The following is a 21,054-nucleotide window of genomic DNA, read 5'->3' on the forward strand; positions in this document are numbered from 1 at the left end:
CTGTTATGCTAATGCTATATCATGTGTGGACTGAATGCTGCAGAGATGAACCCCGACCGTTGTAATGGTTCTGCGGAGGTTTGTGCAAACCTAAGAGAGTCAGAGTCAGCTTGTCTTATGATGAATGGAGGTAGCGGGAGCTAGTTGAGGGCCTGCCATGACGTAGTGAAGATAGCCCTTTCAGCACTGCATTGGGGGGAAATAGAGAAGCCATGCTGTTTGCAGATTGAGACGTTGCTGGGCAGTGCACAGCACTTGTATAAAAGCCCCATTGGTCTACAGTAAACAGCACTGCTGTTGCCAGTATATTTTATTTTGGCCAGAAGCACATCATAAACATACCAGAGACTGTTTTCTGGAACGTAATCACACACAGTGAACTGCATGGTGGGGTCACCACCACATGTATAATCGCCTTCTTCAGTCAGTATATAAAACATGTGCGATGGATTGGTGACAGGAAAACAAACAACGAACATATGATTACGCAAGTGTTGTGTCCATGACAACATTACTGCGAAAAGGCCGGCACTGTAAGCTCGGCGATATAGCCGAGAGCAGTGCTCACCTATTAATTGAGTGTGAGGGCCTAAATTACAGACAAGCCTCTGTTCAGCGCCACTCCACCTCCTATTCAAATGAGGGTGAAGGAGTGTGTGTGTGTGTGTGTGTGTGTTAGTGTGTGTGTGTGTGTGTTAGTGTGTGTGTGTGTATGTGTGTGTGTGTGTGTGTGTGTGTGTGTGTGTGTGTGTGTGTGTGTATGTGTGTGTGTGTGTGTGTGTGTGTGTGTGTGTGTGTGTGCGCATACATTTTATGATGTATGTGTCAAATCGAGTGTTCATTGTGCAGCACTTGTTACGTAATGACGCCGGAACCTGCACCCCAGACTCATCAGCTCACAGGGCCTGGGCGCCCGGGCCGCCATTCCTCCTCCACAAAAGCCTTTCAGAAGGGCCCTTGTGCAGGGGAACAGGCGGCCCTCTGTGAAAAGGTGTCGAAAGGGAACGCTCATTGAGGGACCAGGTGGGGAGGGCGGTGTGTAGAGAGGGTGTGTGGGGGGTGCTCGTGTTTATAGAAGATTATTCTGGCATTGGTGAGAGAGGGGGATTGATGGCCATTGTCTGCTGTGTTTGCGACCGAAATGCAAAAGCCTCGGTCCCGGGTTAGTGGCCACGCACTCTGTATCTGCTTTCTCATTGCGGTCAGAATTCCTTACCGGTTAGAGATCCCTCCTCCCCTAACTGCTTTTACAGGAACCGGCTGCCTGAGGTAAGTCCTCACGACGGTCTCCCACTCACTCTCTCTCTCTCTCTCTCTCTCTTTCTCTCTCTCTCTCTCTCTGTCTTCCATTCTGAAGCTTGTTTTCCTCTCGGAACCGCCAAGTGAGTGCGTCTGCAACTGTGGTTGGGATGCTATCAGATTTCGCAGAGCCAAAGAGCCTCATCTAAATAGACCTCACTGGTACCCCCAGCCTTATTAAATCATAAGAAATGCTTCCTCCTGTGCCGATTCCACTGTTTGTGTGGCTTTGGAGTATCCTGCACCCCCCCCCCCCCCCCACCCAGTCTCCAGAAATGTTTATGTGTTGAGGCCTGCCATGGGAGTTCTCTGTCTGAGGAGTCGACCCACTGGGTTGACTAATTGGCTATAAAACGGAGGAAACCTTACCTAGTCTTTTATTGGCTGAGATTAAATCGCTCGGGGAAACTCCATGCACCTCCCCATGTGATTCACATGCTATTGTTCTCAAATTTGTGCCGTGGTGTTGCACATGGAATCAGGTACTTTCTCGGTTCCCCACTCCTGCTTAATCAGTGTTTCCCTGTCTAGGTGTATGTCAAATGCATACCAAGCATGCTTAAAGGAGAATTCCAGCGAGTTTTCACATAGATCTCTGTTTCTCGAGGTCACCGAGTACTGTCGGTACAACAAAAAAAAAATAAAACAATCAGTTTCATCTAGCTCAAGTTGCTACGGCCAGCAGCTAACATGGCCAGGCAGCTACAATGCTACCTTCTGGGGGGCATATTCGTGAGTACCAATACCATTGTACATGCACATAGAGTGTAGCACTAGCTACCTGGTTGCATTGGCTGGTGGCTGTAGAAACTTGAGCTTGGTAAAATCAATTGTTTTAGTTATTTTTTATTATTATTGACAGTACTTGGTGACCTCGAGAAATGGAGATCTATGTGAAAACTTGGTGTATTTCTCCTTTAAGGAGAACCCAAACAACACATCATCTACATACAGTATTAGAGATAATTATGATTCCTATGATTCATATTCATAACCTGTGACAGTTTGGTCAATCCAGTTTGTCTTCTATCACATAGATGAGATGACAAAGATTCATCTAGCAGAGCCAAATACCTAAGAGGTTAAAAACAAAAGGCAGTGATTGGGCTTGCTTCATTTTACTGGACGTGTAGAATGCACAAAGAGATTGTGAGTGGGAGAGAAAAAGAAAGAGAAAAAGAGAGAATGAGTTCCAGCATTCCTCCTCAATCAGGTTGGAGTTGCTCAGGAATCTATCCCAAAGTCTGCTGCTGGGGTATTTTGTCGACAGTGGGGGGAGGGGGAGAGGCCGCAAGAGGGGGGTACTTGCCAAACTCTTGCACTTGCTGAAATGTGTATACTCTCTGAGGGGATGTCAGGAGGTCTCTGTGAACAGCAGTCCATCAGCACCCGAGGGAGTCTCACGTCTTAGTCGCTCACACGTCCAACTCAAACACCCGAGTCACGCAAATGCAAAAGCAGCCGTTGATAAGGAACGTCGACGCGACAGCACAAAACTCAAGTAGTGCACTTCTCTTCTCAGAAATCGTTTGGTGTAACTCACAAAAAAGCAATCTCACAGAGCACTAGACAGACGGGAGCTTCCTTGGGGTGTTTATTCTAGCCAGAAAAGCAATAACTGAAACCAGGGTGGATTATATGGTTATTATACCGTAACCTTTGATAAAGTCAAGAGTAAAGTCATACAGTAACGTCACAGCCTTCCTGAGACGTGGTGGTGCCCGAGGCAGAGCCACGACTTAAGCCGTGCCTGAAGACAATCTCAAGCAGGCTTGAATAGCTTCCTTGTGTGCTGCCTGCTGCCGAGGGAAAGTCCCGATCGAAGAGCAGAGTCCAGGGTCATGTCTGGTGTCCATTTTGTGTTGTTCCGGTGGGGATGGAGGAAGGCGGGGGTGGGGGGTGGGGATGCTGTGGTGAATAGCCTGTTCCTTTCTGAGAAAGAAAGATCAAGAGAGCCGAAATGAAAAGAAAAAGATAGATATACTGTAGACAAAGAGGGGAAAAGCAAAAGAGAAATGAAGATAGAAAGAATGAAAGCAGAAGAGGAGAGAGAGGCCTCACACTCCTCCAGACCTCCCCAAGAGTACTGGACCTCGGCTCACGTCCCACCGGTGGGGGCTGTATCTCATGGTGATCAGCAGAACGTCAGCTGCAGGAAATCCCCCCCACCCCCCAAGCCCCCACTCTTATTCCCACCCACATGTGTGTCTGGAGCTCAATACATATATATCCTCTCCTCCGCCCTCTCTTGCTAAGGTGCTATGAGTTACAGCCTGGAGGAGAAAGCTAACATGAGAGTGTGTTTGGCTAATACAGAGCAGACGGCAATGGCTGAAACTGCTTTCACAGATACAGCCCTTCCCCCCCAAAAGGCCCCCCCCGGACGCATTCCTCTCCCCTGCTCTACCTCTCTCTCTCACTGTTGTCTTTGGACCTCTCCGTGGGCCACTGGGTTCCTCGCCGTCTTGATCCCATTTCTTGCAAAAGCACTGCGGTGAAATCAATGAATGTGCCACAGGGTAGTGATATCTTTGTGTTTTCCGTTCTTTTCATATGGACAAATAACTATGGTCAGGTGAGCCAAGACAAAGGCTATAGTCTGCCAGTCTGTCTGGGATGTGTATTAGGCTATTAGACAACGTGACGAGATGGCTGAAGCTTTGGTAGCTACAAGACCTCTAGTCTAATAGTTTAGTAATAGAGCCTAATAGTGTTTTCCCCGAAATTAGTCAGACTGTTATTTGTGCTTCCCAAGTAGGCCCATGCTTTTTGTTCCAGAATGTTTACAACTCCCATTGCCACACAGAGAGCAAAACGAGCCCAGCCCCCAATTGCTGCTCGTTAGAAGGTACAGTGAAAGAGCCCCTAGCAATGTAGCTTAGCAAACACGCACCATTTATCAAAGGGTCTTAGTGCGGTGGCTGCCTGGCGCGCTTTTGGCCTGGAACAGCCTCTGCTGCAGGGGGAGAGGGGAGTGTGGGGAGTGCTGGGGTAGGCTAGGCTAGGCTTGCGGTACTGCTGGGGTTGGGGGTGTAACTCACGCCTGAGGTTTCCAGTACTCTGAGCGCAATGCTACAGGACTGGTTTGGGTTTCTGCTTGTCTTTAAAGGCCTTTTCCGTGGTTACTGCGGTAACCAACTTTTTTTTGGGCCCTCTCTATAATTGAGTCTTGCATTTTCGTCCCGGATTCCACAGCCAACACACAAAGCAGTGATTATTCCTAGGCAGCAGTCTGTGGGATAAAAAAAAAGAGGGGAGAGAGAGAGAGAGAGAGAGAGAGAGAGAGCAGGAGGAAAGAGAGAGAGAGAGAGAAAGATTGAATGAATGCCATGGTTTTCTCAGGCAGCCCATTGGTTACTCTGTAGACACCGTTTGGACTGTGCCTTTCACCGGCGATGCCTTTGTTTGATCGCACCCTCACGTGGGGTTCACATCGTCCACTTGCACAACATCCAGTTCAGCTGAGTGCACACAGGCCACTGGCAACAACACGCTGTTGTCATGTCACTTGGGTAAACAATCCCCATGGCTGCATGTCAACGGTCAGTCAAAGAAAATCTATAGGCAGAGAGACAGAGAGAAAGAGAAAGAACACTCCAGACTCCCAGTGTGTCTTGAGGGATTGGGTCCCTACACACCTTGCATACCAATTAGGGGACATATCCAAAGGTGCAATGGTGCAGTGCAACACGCTCACAATGCGGCCAAGAAGCGCACCGGGCCAAAACTTTCACATTCCTTTCTAACAGAGGCCTTGACTGAATTACTGGTTTCTTCCCAGGCCCAAGTCCAGCGTTGGTGGAGGGCTTAAGAGCTCGATTCTCATCCATGCCTACGAACGAGGAATGTTCGTCCCTCCCTCACCCCTGCACATCCTCATCACATTGCTTTCATTTTGTCCGTCCCCCTCGTCCCGCAGTCCTCAGCATTCATGACTGGGGAAGAAGAAAGAACGACAAGCTTAATCAAACACAAAGGGGGCTGTTAGATGTTCCAGGTCGCTCCGCTCGGCGGTGGATGTCGGCCGAAGCCCTCGCCAAAACCCAACCCTACCCCCACCGCACTCCTCTGTTGTTTACGCGTAGATGGATCTGCTCGGTGGCCGAGCGTAGTACGTCAACCATGCTGTTCTGGTCTTGATTGAGATCAAATGTGATCCACCACATGGGGGTTTGCAACACATGAATAGGCGTACACTCAGAGAAAAATCAACACTCATCTGCAGTTTCAACAAATCATGACAAAGAAAGAGCTGCTGGGAAGTGTCTCACACATGATGCTTGTAGAGGAACAAGACCGTTTTTCTCTTCAGTCTTCTTTTTTTGAGCTGAGCTGCCGCGCTGCTCGGCTGCTCTGGTTTTCCACTCAGTATGGTTATATAACAGTTTCCAGAAACTGTGGGATATTGACCGAAGGACAGCCCCCTCCCCACCACCACCCCCTCCAAAAAATATCCCTTCCAAAAACTCCTCCAGGGCTACGGCCTCGAAAAAGTAAAAAAATAAAATAAAAAAAAAAGAATCCCTAAAGATTTATGAGAATATCTTCCTGTATGAATAGATTATAGGCACATCTGAAGCTATGCTCCATTCCAACACGCCACCATAAAAGTCTCGAGCGAGATTGTGCCAGCTGATGTCATCAGAAGTCTCGCTCAGTTCAGTGCTACCCTGCAGGGCAACCGTCTCTTGCCAACCCGATTCACAAGGTGGAAAAACACTTCCTGTAAGCATGTCATTTAATTCAGATCAAAATCAATTACGATTTCATGGAGGGGAAAACACCAGATTGAAGGTTATGATTTCAAAAGAATTTGTTTTTGAGTGATTTTTTTCTTGAGTAATTGTAAGCTGTGAATAGAAATACTTGTAGAACCAAGTCATTTAAGGCTTTATTTATAACATACAATTTATTCATAAAAAGAACCATATGACAGGAAAGGCTTATACTGAGAGACATGGCAATAAATACAGAGGGAGCATGGGATAGTTTTTTCTCTTCTTTTCAAAACATGAGACATAATTGCACAAATAAAAAAACCCTAGGCAGTAAAAGCAGGAAAACTAAAACTTTTTGGTCATCCAGTCTACTGAAGTTATTCTTTACAAACAAAGCACTCACACTTTTTTTGTGATTTCAGAGAAGAAAGGAGGTCAGGAAAGTCAGAAGAGATCTTCCAGTGATGTAAAAAAATAACAAAACAAAAAAAATATGAATGGAATGATGCAAGAAATTGTCTTCCGGTTCTCAACTCTTGTTCCCAAGATTGATGTCAGATCATGACAGGAAGGACTAGAGAGTGAAAGAGCATCAGACAAAATCAAAATGGCTGCCAAACCTTAAGACTGATGATTCTGATTTCTTTTTTAAAATATTGAAATCTTAATACAAAAAGTCATCAGGTATTTTTAAGAGGGTAGAATTATTGCATGAAGCAGATGCTGCATAGTTTGAAAGGAAGGGAGACAATACTTCACAGTAATCCATACTTCATTAGACATTTTAAAAACATTAAGGAATGGTCTCAATCTTTAAAACGGGATAAATCTCCATTTTACCATTCTAAAAAATGAAAAAGGGAACTAAATGGAATGGTCTCAATCTTTAAATGGCAGAAATCACCATATATATTACCATTCTAAAACAAATCCCCAAAACAAAACAAAGCATTGCTGTTCAAACCGCCATTGAATGGAAGGCTGGGAGAAAAAAAACAGTCATTCGGGCAACATAATGCCTAAAATGATCCAACATTTCAAATAATAATAAAAAAAAAATACAGGAAGACTAGCGAGGATAGCAAAAGACTTGCTCTGTTGATAATACAACTAGTTAATACTGCTTCGACTAACGGTGTGATGGGCCATGCCTAATAGTCGATGCCTTGGTCGGTGTAGTGTCCGCTGTACTCGTCATGGTAACTGCCCTGGTACTCCTCCTCCTGGTACTCGGCCTGATAGTCACTGTCGCTGATCTCCGAGCCATTGGTGCCCGTGCCCTGGCTGCCGTTGGCGTGGATAACGGGCTCCGTGGGAGGGGCGCAGTACTTGGGGTCGTAGACCTGGCGGCCCAGCCCGTAGACACTCATGCCCTTCTGGGATGCCACCTTGTTGGTGCCCATCTGCAGGGAGATGGTGGAGGAGTCGACCGGCTGCTGTGCCACCTTCTGGTCAAAGATGTCCCTCCTGGTGCCTGGGGCAGACATGCCAGCCTAGAGATAGAAAGAGAGCGAGAGAAAGAAAGAGCGAAAGAAAGAGCGAAAGAAAGAAAGAAAGAAAGAAACAGAGGATTATTTTGCAAAATATCTGAGAATGAGAGATTTGACCACCAGTCACCTGAAGATTTGAGGGGGACAAAAGGGGCTATGTTGTGTTGTCCTAGTGCGCAGGGAAACTACGTACCTGACTTGCTCCTTTGTTGGTGCCCATCTGTAGACTGATGGTGGTCTGGTCGTAAGGCTTGTCCGTCTGTGTCTTTGGATCGTACAGATGTCTCCTTGTCCCGTAAGCAGTCATGCCGGCCTGGCTCGCACACTTATTGGTTCCCATCTGAGAGAAACAAGATGATTCATGTTATTATAAGCAATAGCAGTGGCATTAGATTGGAAACACTTCAGGGACTACAGTGCTGTGCTGAAAATATCTAAAACATTATCCTTTGGAAAGGAGTGGAGTCTCACCTGTAGTCCGATTACACATTGGCCAGCCTTCATCTTCTCATCGTCAAAATGCCGTGCTTGTTTGTCTGCGTATTTCACCCCGATGTCAATCTTTGAGTCCATGCCTTTGGTCTTTCCCTGGCAGACACAACAAGACAAACAACAGTTGTAAGAGTGAGCAAAAGGAAATATCAAGACATTTAGTCCAAATAGAAACAAACAAAACAGGCCAGGAACACTCTTTAACCCAGAGTCTGAGGGGCATACATACCATGCTGGCCAGAGCGAGCAGTGTGGTCTGGACTTGAGTCATATTCCCATTTTCAAAGAGGTCATTGGCTTCAAAGATATCATTGGGCTTCAAGCCATAAGTTAATATGGCTTTGATGAAATTCCCAAGGTTCTCCAGCTAAGGGCGAACAAAGAGAACAGAGAAAATCATTTCCCCCCCCTCTCACTTGCTCTTTCACTCTTGCTCTCTCTTACTCACTCTCTCTCACTTACTTACTCACTCACTCACTCTCTGGCAACACCATCAGGATGCAATAATCAGATAAAGAACCTGTTGTTAGCGAGAGTGGTAAAATGCCTTGTGAATAGGTCTGATTATTCCCAAGGCACGCCATAGTTGCTGCAGGTCTGTAATGTCATTAAAATGTTAAAGAGAGGCTATTTCTGTAGCAGCATGGCCTAAAGAACACATGTGAGTACGGTACAACCGGATTCCTCTACAAGCCGAACGGGGAGACCCCCCCAGCAGAAGATAATTGCAAAACAGTTGTTACCTTGTGCCAGTTCAGCTGTGAATGGTTGATTTTCTTTATTGAACCAGGCTGTAGTTTGTTGATCAGTCTGGAAAATGAACGAGGAACGTGGTCATGTTCTTTTTCATAAACAGTACTCATCAACCCATACAACATTAAAAACAGAGTTAATAGCAATTTAATACATCAACTAATCACAATCCTTCTCAGCTAGCACAACTGTCAATGACTTTTAAGAGAACATTCCGGATTTGTAGCCTATAATCTCCATTCACAGCTTGGGTAACCCTGTCTCGATTACTCCCTGTATCATTTTAGGTGCATACTCCTGTGCTTTAAATCCAGTACAGAATGTGTTGACTCCAAACACAGTGAATGAGGACAACTAAAGATAACCACGCAAGAACATGGAGGTAGAAGATAAAACCTGATGTCCTCATATGTCTTAGTATTTTCCATCTTCCTCTACACATCACAGTTTATTTGTATCTTGGTGATCTTGCCAGTCACAGGTCATTGTATAATAGGCTACATGCAGGAAAGGCTCTCTGTACGCTCGTTTGTTTCCGGTGGAGCCAGGTGTGTTTGAGCCTGCCACTATTGGTAATGCAATTAGTGTCTACTGTCTACACGGACCCGGTTGGATGCTGCACCTGGGAATCAGCACGTTACGACAAAGAACGATTTATATGTGTTGAAATTGTTATTATTAGTTGAACAAGATATTCAGTGTCAGAGTGGAAGATTTAACGAGCATAATATAACAGAAGATGCCATTACAACAGTTTAATTTCCACCGGAAATAAATGAGTATACAGGAAGAGCCTTTTGTGCACCTAGTCTATTAGAAGTGGCATACATGTGCAGATTCATATGATCATGGCATATTGTCCTCTTAACCCTCAAAATTCATGTGATCCTATGACCATGTGACACACACACACACACGATCATGAGAATCGACATTTCCAAACAGAGATGATGCATCTGAACTCATAATAAAAGGTGACTTGTTCTTGTACTGATCCCGAGTCAGCCCCTTCTCCCCTATGCAATTCACATCAGCTGTCTAAACAGCAGGCAGGCTGAGCACACGGTCGCCCACAAAGTCACCATGTCAGATCTGTTCCAGCCTCCCAGGACTGAGCATGAACACACACACACACACACACACACACACACACACACACACACACACAGATCAGGAAACCAACACCCATACGAACACCACCCATGCATACGATAAAGACGTATTTTCCAAGAAGTAGGAAACACTCGCCACTGACGCATGACACAAACCCAGACACACACACACTCACTCGCACAAGATGACCCCATCCTTCAGGCCCTTCTGGAAGTTGTCTCCGATGGGCATGCCCGTAACCTCCTCAATCCAGAAGCGCAGCTCCTCCTCTTTTTGCATGTCATACTTCTGAGCAATCTAAAAGGGGGAAAAAAAATCATAACAAATCAAATCGATGCAAATAAAAGAAACTCTAAGAAAAACAAACAAAACACTCACACGACACCCATTGCCACACAGACACAGTCAACCACACCCATCTATCAGATGGTGAGGACAATCAGCTTTTTTCCCCCTTTTTTTTTTGAAGGTAGAAAAGTTCAGCCATCCTAAAAAAAATGTGGAAGTGAGTGCCAGGGAGGTGCTGTGCCAGGAGGTGGGTCTTTTACGGACGAGCGCACGAGGGGCCTGCGATTACATAATTAGGGCCTCATCAGGAGACCTTGGTTTCCTCCACTTGGGCCGTGTCAAATCAAATCAACACCAGATGCAAAGTGTTATTTCACCGCCAAGGAACAGAGGCAGACGCACAAATGACTGGAATCCTTTTACGAGAGGGAAAAGGGAGAGAGAGAGAGAGAGAGAGAAAAAAAAAAAACTTGGGTATGCCGTGTGCTGAAGGAGACAATCTTTTATAAAAGCTTTAGTTGTTGTATTAAACACACACACACACACACACACACACACACACACACACACACACACTTTTCCTTGGGCTCAATTGAGGGTATGGTTATCGTTAAAACACTTTGTTTAACCATTTAACCTTTCTGAAAGCAAAAACCATGGGAACAAATGTGGGAGGACAAAGAAAAACAAAAGCGGTGATGCCTACTTTTGAAAATAGTTTCGAGATGGTCCAAATGATAAAGGCTGCAGGCTTTGTCTCGTTGGCCTGCTGGTTGTAGAACAAGAATGACTCCCGTCACGGACTGGAAACTCAGTTAAAAAAAATAACAACAACAACAACACCACCACTACCACCACTGCCATGAAAAAAAGACCCATCCCTTTGGTGAGTTCGGTCAGTGACATAAGTTTCCTGTTTCCCAGGTCCCTTCACAGGAAACTCTGTGGACTCTGTGGACTCTGTGGACTAAATAACAGCGGCTCTGCTGTCCTCTGAAAAGCGCTGTGTGTGTGTGTGTGTGTGTGTGTGTGTGTGCTGACAGCTAGAGATAGAAGAGCTGCATGATCATCGACTACAAGGGTCCTGTGACCTACACCTGCAACCGTGACGTCTCAGCAAAATCCTCACGTAATTCAACACACCACATCAGAAGACCAGACAATGAGTGCGTTTCAACCAGGTATTTAGATCAAGAGAAACTATTCCTGGAAGAGCGAGTAAATCTCAACAGATATTTATATCTACGTCAGCGATTTCACAGCCCTGCGTTAATCAGTGTTGATTCCATGGTGAGAGTCACAAACATCTCATAGTATTTCCTGCTTGGCACAGTACTGTTGAAATGGATCGTTGTCATCACAAACTTACAGGAAGTGGCCAATCTTCTCTATTGTGTACAGAGGAGAGATGGCCACGGTCAGTGAGAGTGAAGGACTCAAGATGGGCATGAAAACACTGGAGGGCAATTTAGACTTCCCACACAGAAACCTCCGCAACATGTGTGAAAGTAGAGCACAAGGAGGCCCAGCGTCCCCCTGGGCACGCACGCGCACACACACACGCACACACACACACACACACACGACAATCAGCAAGCTTCTCATTAAATATGGAACCAGCCACATGCCCTTGGACAAGCTGCCAAGTTATCACTTTCAGATTTCAGACTGGAAGGAGGCTTAGACCTTCAGTTCCTGTTATCAGTGCTGACAGTTGAACAGGCACTGAAACACAGACATACAGACACACACACAGAGTTTAGCAATGACCTTAAATCAATCCGATGACAGGAAAGCCATAAGGGATCATAAGATATTAACTTTCTCGCACTTCAGTCCCTCTCTCTCACAGACATACACACACACACACATTTATTCAATTAGTGGACACTGTTCTCTAGAGCGACTTCTAAAAACGTACACGAAATAGAACGACAGTTGAGTCAATGTAGATGTACTGTAGATAAGCGGAATGTAAGTTAAGAGTGCTACGTCGCTGTTGGTGCCGTTAGAAGAGGAGGCACTCTCGGAAGATAGAGAGGGACACCCCTACTCTGGTAACAACACACACACACACACACACACACACACACACACTGAAGTCAACATACTACTCAACTTTCAAAAAGTGATTCCACCCCCCCTCCTTTTGCTCTCTCTCTCACTCTTCCCAAACTCTCCCATGACAGACGGCTGGATACAGACACAGAGGGGGAGAGAGAAAAGAAGAGAAGAGAAGAGAAGAGGAGTTAGTCAGAGAGAGAGAGAGAGAGAGAGAGAGAGAGAGAGAGAGAGAGAGAGAGAGAGAGAGAGAGAGAGAAAAGAAGAGAAGAGAAGAGGAGTTAGTCAGAGAGAGAGAGAGAGAGAGAGAGAGAGAGAGAGAGAGAGAGAGAGAGAGAGAGAGAGAGAGAGAGAGAGAGAGAGAGAGAGAGGATGAGGAGGCCGGAGAGAAAACATCTGGACGCCACTCCATTTCACAGTCCACTCATTGTTTGGCTTCTCCACTCGTATACGCTAAACCCAGCACACTCCCCGTGAGCCGATATTCGCTCGTTGCCACCACATCATTCACGTAACCCTGGCATGCCGCACAGACAGGCCACGGGGAGGGAAATTGTTCAGTGTCAAGCAGAAACACTTAACACTCATAAAAGACAAAAGCTATACACATCTACTCTCACACAGGAGTACCGACAGTTTTACAAATGCGGGCCTGAAAGGGAAAAAGGCCCATAAACTTGTAGATGAACGTTCCCATGCACCCCCACACTCACTGCAGAAAGAAAAGGGCCATTTCTGTTAATCTACAGTCAATCACTCCCCCACACCAAGCCACTGTCAGCAGGAATGTGACCCATCACCACAAGAGGAGGGGAAAGGAAGAAAAGGACATAAGGATAATGCCCATGTCCCTCTGTTCTATTTGAGGTCAGATCATGGCAGATCATTCCCCTCTCACCCCATCCAGTTCAACGCGCCATCCACACAAAACTGACCGATGAAAAGGCCAAGGCCTTTGAATGCAGCCACCATCTTGGGAAAGGGCACGTCGGCGAGAGAGTTTGTTCCAAAACATGAGTCAGTGGAAGATTTGAGGCGCTGATGATATGAAAGGGTTTTTCGTTTGGGGGGCTTTAACAGCAGCACAGAATGGCCGGCCGCATCCATGACAACCATCTCTGGAGTAATCGTGCGGGAATTAATCAGTAGCCTTTTGTGAGACTGAAGCCAGGGACCAATACCAGAGAAGTACAGATGGGCTGTTCAAGAGAGAGGGATGGATTAGAGGGCAGAGCTTTTCTCTCCCTCCGTCTCCCTCACTCTCTCCTTCTTTCTTCCTCTCCTCCCCTCTCCTTCTCTCCACTTCTTTTGGCAGTCGTGCTCTGGGAAGACTGCCAAGATCCCAGGAGAAGGGTGTGGGGGGGGGGGGGGGGGGGGTTGCAGTGGAGAAATGAGATCCAGCTCTCTTTATATTGATGGAGTTGTTAAAGAGATCTTCTAGGAGGTGGGGGAAGGGGATAAAAAAAACTAGAAGTTTACATCTCAAGTCGCTGTGGAAACTTCTGGAAGCCCCACCCCATCTGCAAGCTCGAGCCCGTTTGCGTTTCCTGATGACATCCCTCCCTGAACCAGGCAAACATCTGGAGAGGCCGGGGATGGCGGCCAGGAGGTCAAAAAACATGGCACAACCCAACTGTGTTGAGCATAATATCACCCTTGAGGACAATTCATACATGGTTTAATGCAAGTCTAGACAGTTCCTCGGTGGGATAAATGTTCCTTTTAAAATGAAGCCTTTACAAGTCTTACAAAAGGCCTTTATGTGAAGCTTTTATGCTCATCAACGTGGCACATCTTCGAGAGGGTGAGAAAGACAGCAATGCAATGAAATCTGATCAAATGAATTACCAGAAGTAAACAATCCTGCTATGCACTAATAAAACTGCATATAAATGGTGACCTACTAGCATGTTGGATCAACCATTTATTAAACCACACATGTGACAAGTATTGAACTGTGGTTGCACAATTAGCCCAGCTGGTGCTCATTAATATTTAACCATGCGTTTGCTCTAGCAATGCTCAACCGACCACATAATGCGAGGCGATTGCCGGTACAATACAAGTGAAGTGAACTAGAAATGTTTACATAAGATCGGGAAGCTCGGGCTACATCAAACAATCAAAACATCTCCAACTCAACTGAGCAACGACGTACAGCACCATCTTCCATTATGTTCTTATCCTCCATAAATCTACTGCGCAACACAGCATTTTACGTCAGACAAAATCATTTTTGCGTTCTGGTTTCCAATATAGGATTGAGAATCAATAAGTGTTTGCGCAAGGGCTTTCTACACCATGCAGACTGATATCAGAGAGACAACTTTGTACAGCAGATCCTTTCAAGGTTAAACATTCATGGCCATTTGTGTGTGTGTGTGTGTGTGTGTGTGTCTAAAGGAGGGGGAAAGACAACTAAAACAATAGGTCCAGGAAAAGGATGTTCCTGCTCTTCCTAAAATGGCAGCACAGGGTTAACAAACAGTCCTGATGCTGAGGATGCCCTGAACCAATCCGGAGAAAGTGTCATTCGTCAGCACCAGGGGGTCAGGATTTGACTGATTAGCTTCGCCGATTAGCAAGGCACTTCCTTGTCGCCATTTTCCAGAAATACATCATGTCCGGTGCCGTTTCTCCTCATGCTGATTGGTGGCTGTTCCACTCTCAGCTCATGCACGAGCTTAGTGTGGGCATGAGCTCTCCTTCTGTACCTTAAGTCAATCAGTAACATGGCACTTAATTGGCTAAGTAAAACGGCACCGGAAACAAGCCCCTTGAAACGCCATGTTGAAGCCTGAAAAAAATCAGTAAATTTTGGCAATTTTCACTAGCCTAGCATTCCCATTGAAATGAATGGGGACGGGACTTGTTAACTTTCTCCAGTTCTTATAATACCTCCATGGTCAGCACATTGCTGGCATTGCTAATAAACCTCCTCCTCCTCAGATACCACCACCACCACCACCACCACCACCACCACCACCTCCACCACCACCCAGGGTCACCTCATCAAGGCACTTGATATTGCTGAGCACAGGCAAAGGCAAAGGACTCAGAAAATGCCTCAGTGCCCAGTCGAGAAATCAGATCACATAGGCGTCACATCCATCAGCCAGAACTGGTGTGGTTACACCACAGTGACCCAAACCACACCATTTATCTTCTCTTCGACCTTCATCCAACCAACAACCCCCACCCCAGAACCCTTTTGGCCTCTCCCAGGACAGAGAGTCCTGAGTGAGGACCTATTCATTCGGGCCTTGGCCCTCCTTCAGGACACCGGAGATCCACGACCACAGGAGACACACACACACACACACACACACACACACACACACACACACACACGGGAGATAGAGTCCAGGCTGGGCAGGCATGCCACAGTCCGATGTGAACTAGAGCGTTGAGGAGAAACAGCTTCCCAGATTAGTGAAAAAGAATTTAAAAAAAGAAAAAAAAGTTAAAAAATAACACAAGGTATCTTTAACCACCAAAGCGCACACACCACAGCACCCTCCTCCAGACCCTCAGCGATGCAGAACATCACGGCTGAGGGAGTTTAGCTGCCGCTGTAGCATTGTGGTGGGAATCCAGTGCCTGCAGCACAGAGACATGGAACTGCTCCAGGAGGTTATTATAAACAAATGAGAGAAGGCTTGGAAGGGTTTGCTCAAACACTGTTTTTCCTTTTTTTTTTTGGTCAAAGTGACTTTTCATCACTTTGATGATTCGATTCAATTTACAAAGTGCTGGCAGGACTACAAAACCTCCAAATATCCAAAGGTTGCGTCTGTAGTCTAAAGAGGATGCAATATCAGATACCTGAAAATGGGATTTGTCCCTAGTCAGCATTCAAGAATTAAGATTTTCTTTATTAGTATTCAATCTTCCGCCAAATTCAGTAAAAAGAATTTGGGACAAGTCGGCAACAAGTTGTCTTCCGGGAAACACAAAAGGTTCAGATGCAGTACAATCCCTTGCTCTGTGTTCCCGCTGAGCCAACAATTCGCCCACCCAAAGGCAAACAGGAACCACAATGGGAAAAACCAAACAGTTACTCCAAAGACCCTCATTGTGCAAGGAAAACAATACATCTCTAGACCTCTTGTAGGATTATGTCTAAAATTAAGCACAGATTTGGTTTGGCGAATTGGCTATACTGTAGGTGTTATTTGGGGAATCATCAGATGTGGATAGACCAACGAAATCCCCGATTCTTTTTCCCATATATGTGAAGTAAAGTTGTGACAACCAGCCATAAACAAAATTGACCTTTCTGACAGCAGAATTATGCTGGGAGAGTGCTCACACCATGCCCTCCTCAACACTGATATACTGAACTGCATAAGCATACGGTAAAATATGTGCATCCGCCCAGACTCATCAACGTCATATTTTCCAATTCACTTGACATCTCACATGGAAACGTGACACTTCTGACCTCATTCCTCAACTTTCCAAGAAACCATGAGAGTTTAAAAATATATATAACCGTCATTAAAGCCGAGGAACAAGACCAACAGGTCCTCGACTTCTTGACCCATGAGAAGTGCTCAAACAATGCGAGCCTGCAAAACGACTTATTTTCGTCCAGTCTGATGTGCAAGACCCGACCCCCCCCCCCCCCCCCCACCCCACCCTCAACCTAATGCAACTTGGCAGCACCTTGCTCACTGGGTCATAAAAATCCAGACACACACTTCAATGGTCTACTTCTAAAGCAACAAACATTTGCACAGACATGGTTGAGTCAAGAGTCAATCAATAAGAGTCGGTTCTTTCTCAAGCCACCTAATGAAATGAATTTGCACAACTACAAAATGGAAAAAAAGAAGGGAAAAAGTCTCTGGCTAGAACAAATTGTGCTTTACATTAGCTTGACATGTTGATACCTTATGAAGTTTTGTCCATCATTCTCATCAGCCATACTTTAAGGACTCAAACGAGGCGAATTAAATGACAGAGACAGTCAATTAGTGCTGACAGTTATGGGGGAGTCTGTAGAGTTAAAAGTCATACCAGCAAAAAAAGAGAAGACAAAAAACTCAAGTGTGTTCCACTTTCCTGTCAAAAACATTGAAATATATTTGTTGGCTTTCCAATAAACCCCAGTCCCTTGGCAGCCGTCGTGGAGAATACTTCAAAATCATACTGACATAAGGAAAGGAGCTGATAATTTCTCATTTTAATACCCCCTTGGCAAAGCACAATTTTCTTCTTTTTTTCCCCTTCACCTGACCCACTTTAAGACATGCACGTCATTGCAACAGATTTTTACACCGAGTTAAAACATGAGCGGAAAGAAACAGTGGTCAACGGGCCATGAAAGAAAAACAGCCAACCCTGGCCAGCAGCACCACAACAAAACAAACAATGACAATGGCATCCAACATCAAACTGAGTTATGCAACGAAGCCCCCTAAAGAGAAACCGGAGCCAAAACTTGGCAGCTAGGCTTTGGCCACATGCTTCATAGATGTCCTCCATCACAGGAGGTAAACCCAAAGAACCACAGCTTAAGTGAGTTTCCAGAGACTACCCATTGGATGTGCAAACTTTATCCAGATGAGAAGCCTTTTCTGGGACGTATAGAGGGAGCTACAGTGTGATAAATTTAAAATCCAGATTATAGATTTTTTGAGATTAACATATTGAAGAAGTACCACAGATGCAACAAGTTGCTCAACAAAGTTGTCACATAATGTAGTATATTAACAGGAGAATATGTCAAAGTTACATGAACTGACAAATCCTAAACTACCATACAATCAAGATGAGCACCTTCAACAACTAGTAGCCTACCTACCTACTGCAATTTCAAACTAGGTTAATCTCATAATTCAGACAATTATGAGCCGTCACATGTTCATATCAAGTTGTTCTGTAGCATCTCAACTAATGTATATTATATATATACTAATTTATAAACACTCCAACAAAATTTGGGAAAGATTCTTGAAAGATTGTGAGTAGTCTTCTGAGTAAAGCTTGAATGGGGAGCATTAGTTAAAAGACTATAATCTCTCAAGAATCTTTCCCAAATCGTGTCAAAGTTGTTTGGTGTAAGGAGCTCATAGTCTGACAACAACTGATCTGTTAATCTGTAATGTTTTCTTATATGCCATTGCTTCTGTGGTTTGATAAACATTTGTCCTCTAATTACTTTACAGTTCAACCATCGTACAAAGCCAAAAAACTTTTGCATTAGTCAACTCTTTGCAAGTCATGAGGTGGATGCAGTGAACTTTTATTCAGTTCAGTCACTGCAGTTCAGTCAGTTCACCATTCATTTAACACTAGTCCTGCCCACTTCCATCGGATAACCGATGATGTCATTCTCTAACAATTTTAACAGGATCAGACTTCCATCTGAATTTGAGTTATAATTTAACCACAGAAGAAAAGGTCTAACGCGTTAACTGAAATTCGACCATTCCCATCAGAAGATAACTTCAAAAGCTGAAAGAAACCTCCTCTGATTTAGTTTAAGAATGGGTGAGGGCGCCATTCGATTTGAACTAGGACATGCATTGTCCTAGCTGTGACTGAAGTTTTTTTTATTGTGCGGTCTACGGTTAACCAACACCAATTTGCGCACATCAATTTGTAATAATCGGGCCCTTGACTATTCGCACAGGCTGCATCAACAATCCGAGATATTTAAATGGAAAAGCTAGTCTAAATGTCCCATGTGCACCAACATCTTGCTGCTCACATGCAGCAAGGTCCTTGCTTCGGCTCCTCCCAGAGAAGGATAACAATGAGTTGCACTTGGCTTTCGGCGCACGTAGTTTTAATCACACGTTTTTCTAAGAGGAATAATCTTCCCTCAACTTCAGACAAATAATGAATGGAGATGGTAGCCTATGTAACGTTTTCCGTAGAGTTGGGTCTTCGTGGAGGATTTTGATGATTGTATGGTTTTGCGAGACAATAATCTAGCCAACAAACAAAAAAAAGATTAGGCTACGGTGGACCGTGAGGGGAACCTTTGGAAATGTGGCTCCCCAAATCAACTCTGGACTAGCGCGAATAGATAACCAAAGTTTTCTGAAGTAATGTTAGATTAGCCTAATCTTGCTTATGATAAACAATACATCGCAGTAAGTGTATGCCATTCTGTAGAATCACCGTTGTAAAACTATAGTGGGATCCCTTTACCACTGTCCAGGTATTAGGTAGCCTAATGAATAAGATGATGTTGAATATGGTCATCCTTGCAGTTGTTGACGACGCCAAATGGCCTATCCGTCAAAAGCTTAACAACATCAGTTAAACAGATGCTGGCTGTTTGCGAATGACTGAGAATATTTCTGCGTAGCCTTTGGAACACTGCCTCGTTTGAAAACTCAGCTGTAACCGGTTTGGACAACAAAAACAATACAGTTGCCTACAGAAACTGTAGGCTACTGTGCATCAAATATGTCCACATTTTCTTTACCTTGCTTTTAACCTCTGCGGATAATCCGTAGGCTGGTCCCTTGTTGAATTGGGTCATGATTTTAAGTTGCAAAGTTTATAGTTAAAAGAGTCAGTAGCTACAAAGTAGCAACAAAGTGTATTTTCCGAGATTTCAAGCAGCGAAGTAAAACCGGTATCCCGACAGAAGAACAAAAATCCGTGCGTTTCGGTCCGTCACTGGAGTTTGGTGAAAGAGGCTGCGTGAACTCTGAAACTTCTCGGTCTGATAGCTCATTTTGTGTGGAAAAAATGTCGCAAGACGACTGACGGCTCGTGACGGACCAATCACAGGCGCGTATTTTACATACCCTCTTCCCATTGTTCGGCTGCTGCGCGCTGCAGTGAACGTGTGGTTCTGCCTCAAATATTACAAAAGAGTCCAATATAGAATAGACTGTTACAATAATTAAATCAAATGTTGAGGGATACGATACATCGGCCTATTACTTTCCATTAATGTGTAGTATTTGATATAACCATGTAGCCTATTTGCAATATAGCTAAACAAATGTAGGCCTATGACTTTATGATTTTATGTCTTTGAGTTATCCTTTTCCTGTCTTTACCTTCTTTTTCTGTGAATGTTCAGGTAAACAATTTATTGGTCAAACCAAACAAACCCATCCCTTATGTAGCCTATCAACTGTTTGCTGCATACTGCTTGCTACCCAATAAAAACTGCAGACCAAAATGTCTACCTCACAACCTCTAGCAATTTGACAGTGGCTCAGTTGGCTTCTGGATGATGAACACGGCAAATAAATTCCACCTTGGCAATGGTCCGTGCACTGTATTTAATCTGCATCTTATAGTACTGGCTAGAGCAGTGGCTCTCTCGCAGGTACAAACTGCTGAGTCTGCTGTGCCGTACAGTCACATTCCCCAGCCAAGGTTGAGGAGAGGAGGTCCAAGGGCATGAAGAAGCTTCACAGTACGACAGAGAGGAGGGGTCTGTTAGCACTGATACTTATCTCTCCCCAAGCCATTCAAGCCTGGCTGACTAAATAAAGGAACACTGTTTCAGACTATGCCAGTCAATAGTGGTTGGCTTGTGGCTTTGAGGACAAAGGTTGGGACACTGGGGGAGATTTCATGGGGTCTTTCCCCTTCCCTCCCATCCTCACTCACTGATGTCGTTGTCTTGTCTGTTGTCATGGGTGTGTATTTGTGATAAGTTAGGAGTTTGTTTTTAGCTACCATGTGTACAATTTTCAGAGGCAAAAAATACCAGTAAATCAGTCATAGTTACTCATGGAAAACAATCCTCATATTGATATTAAAGGTTGCAATGAAAACAAGTAGTGAAAGTCTTGGGGGCATGTTTTCTACAAAGCATCTGCTTATATGTACTGTATCTGTCCTACACAAAAACTCGA

The 21,054-nt window shown here is 44.9% G+C and overlaps 1 protein-coding gene across 1 annotated transcript; it reads right to left on the bottom strand.

Moving 5' to 3' along the window:
* Positions 1 to 6,177: 6,177 nt before the first annotated feature.
* Positions 6,178 to 19,890, bottom strand: cnn3a (calponin 3, acidic a). The gene is made up of 7 exons (XM_062521638.1): positions 19,659 to 19,890; positions 10,041 to 10,162; positions 8,743 to 8,809; positions 8,229 to 8,366; positions 7,979 to 8,095; positions 7,701 to 7,847; positions 6,178 to 7,510 (listed from the first exon to the last, which is right to left on the bottom strand). The coding sequence occupies exons 1-7, from the start codon at positions 19,713 to 19,715 to the stop codon at positions 7,169 to 7,171; spliced, it is 990 nt and encodes a 329-aa protein (XP_062377622.1). The 5' UTR covers positions 19,716 to 19,890; the 3' UTR covers positions 6,178 to 7,168.
* Positions 19,891 to 21,054: the final 1,164 nt, after the last annotated feature.

The sequence above is a fragment of the Sardina pilchardus genome, chromosome 19, assembly GCF_963854185.1.
Source record: "Sardina pilchardus chromosome 19, fSarPil1.1, whole genome shotgun sequence".
Taxonomy (NCBI): domain Eukaryota; kingdom Metazoa; phylum Chordata; class Actinopteri; order Clupeiformes; family Clupeidae; genus Sardina; species Sardina pilchardus.

Bases quoted from the DNA above. Each gene is read 5' to 3' on its own strand.
- cnn3a (XM_062521638.1), bottom strand. From the start codon at position 19,715: ATGACCCAATTCAACAAGGGACCAGCCTACGGATTATCCGCAGAGGTT. The intron at 8,367-8,742 runs GTAACAACTGTT...GTTCGCCCTTAG, and splicing joins CACAGCTGAACTGGCACAAG to CTGGAGAACCTTGGGAATTT. The intron at 7,848-7,978 runs GTGAGACTCCAC...TGTTTCTCTCAG, and splicing joins AATGTGTAATCGGACTACAG to ATGGGAACCAATAAGTGTGC.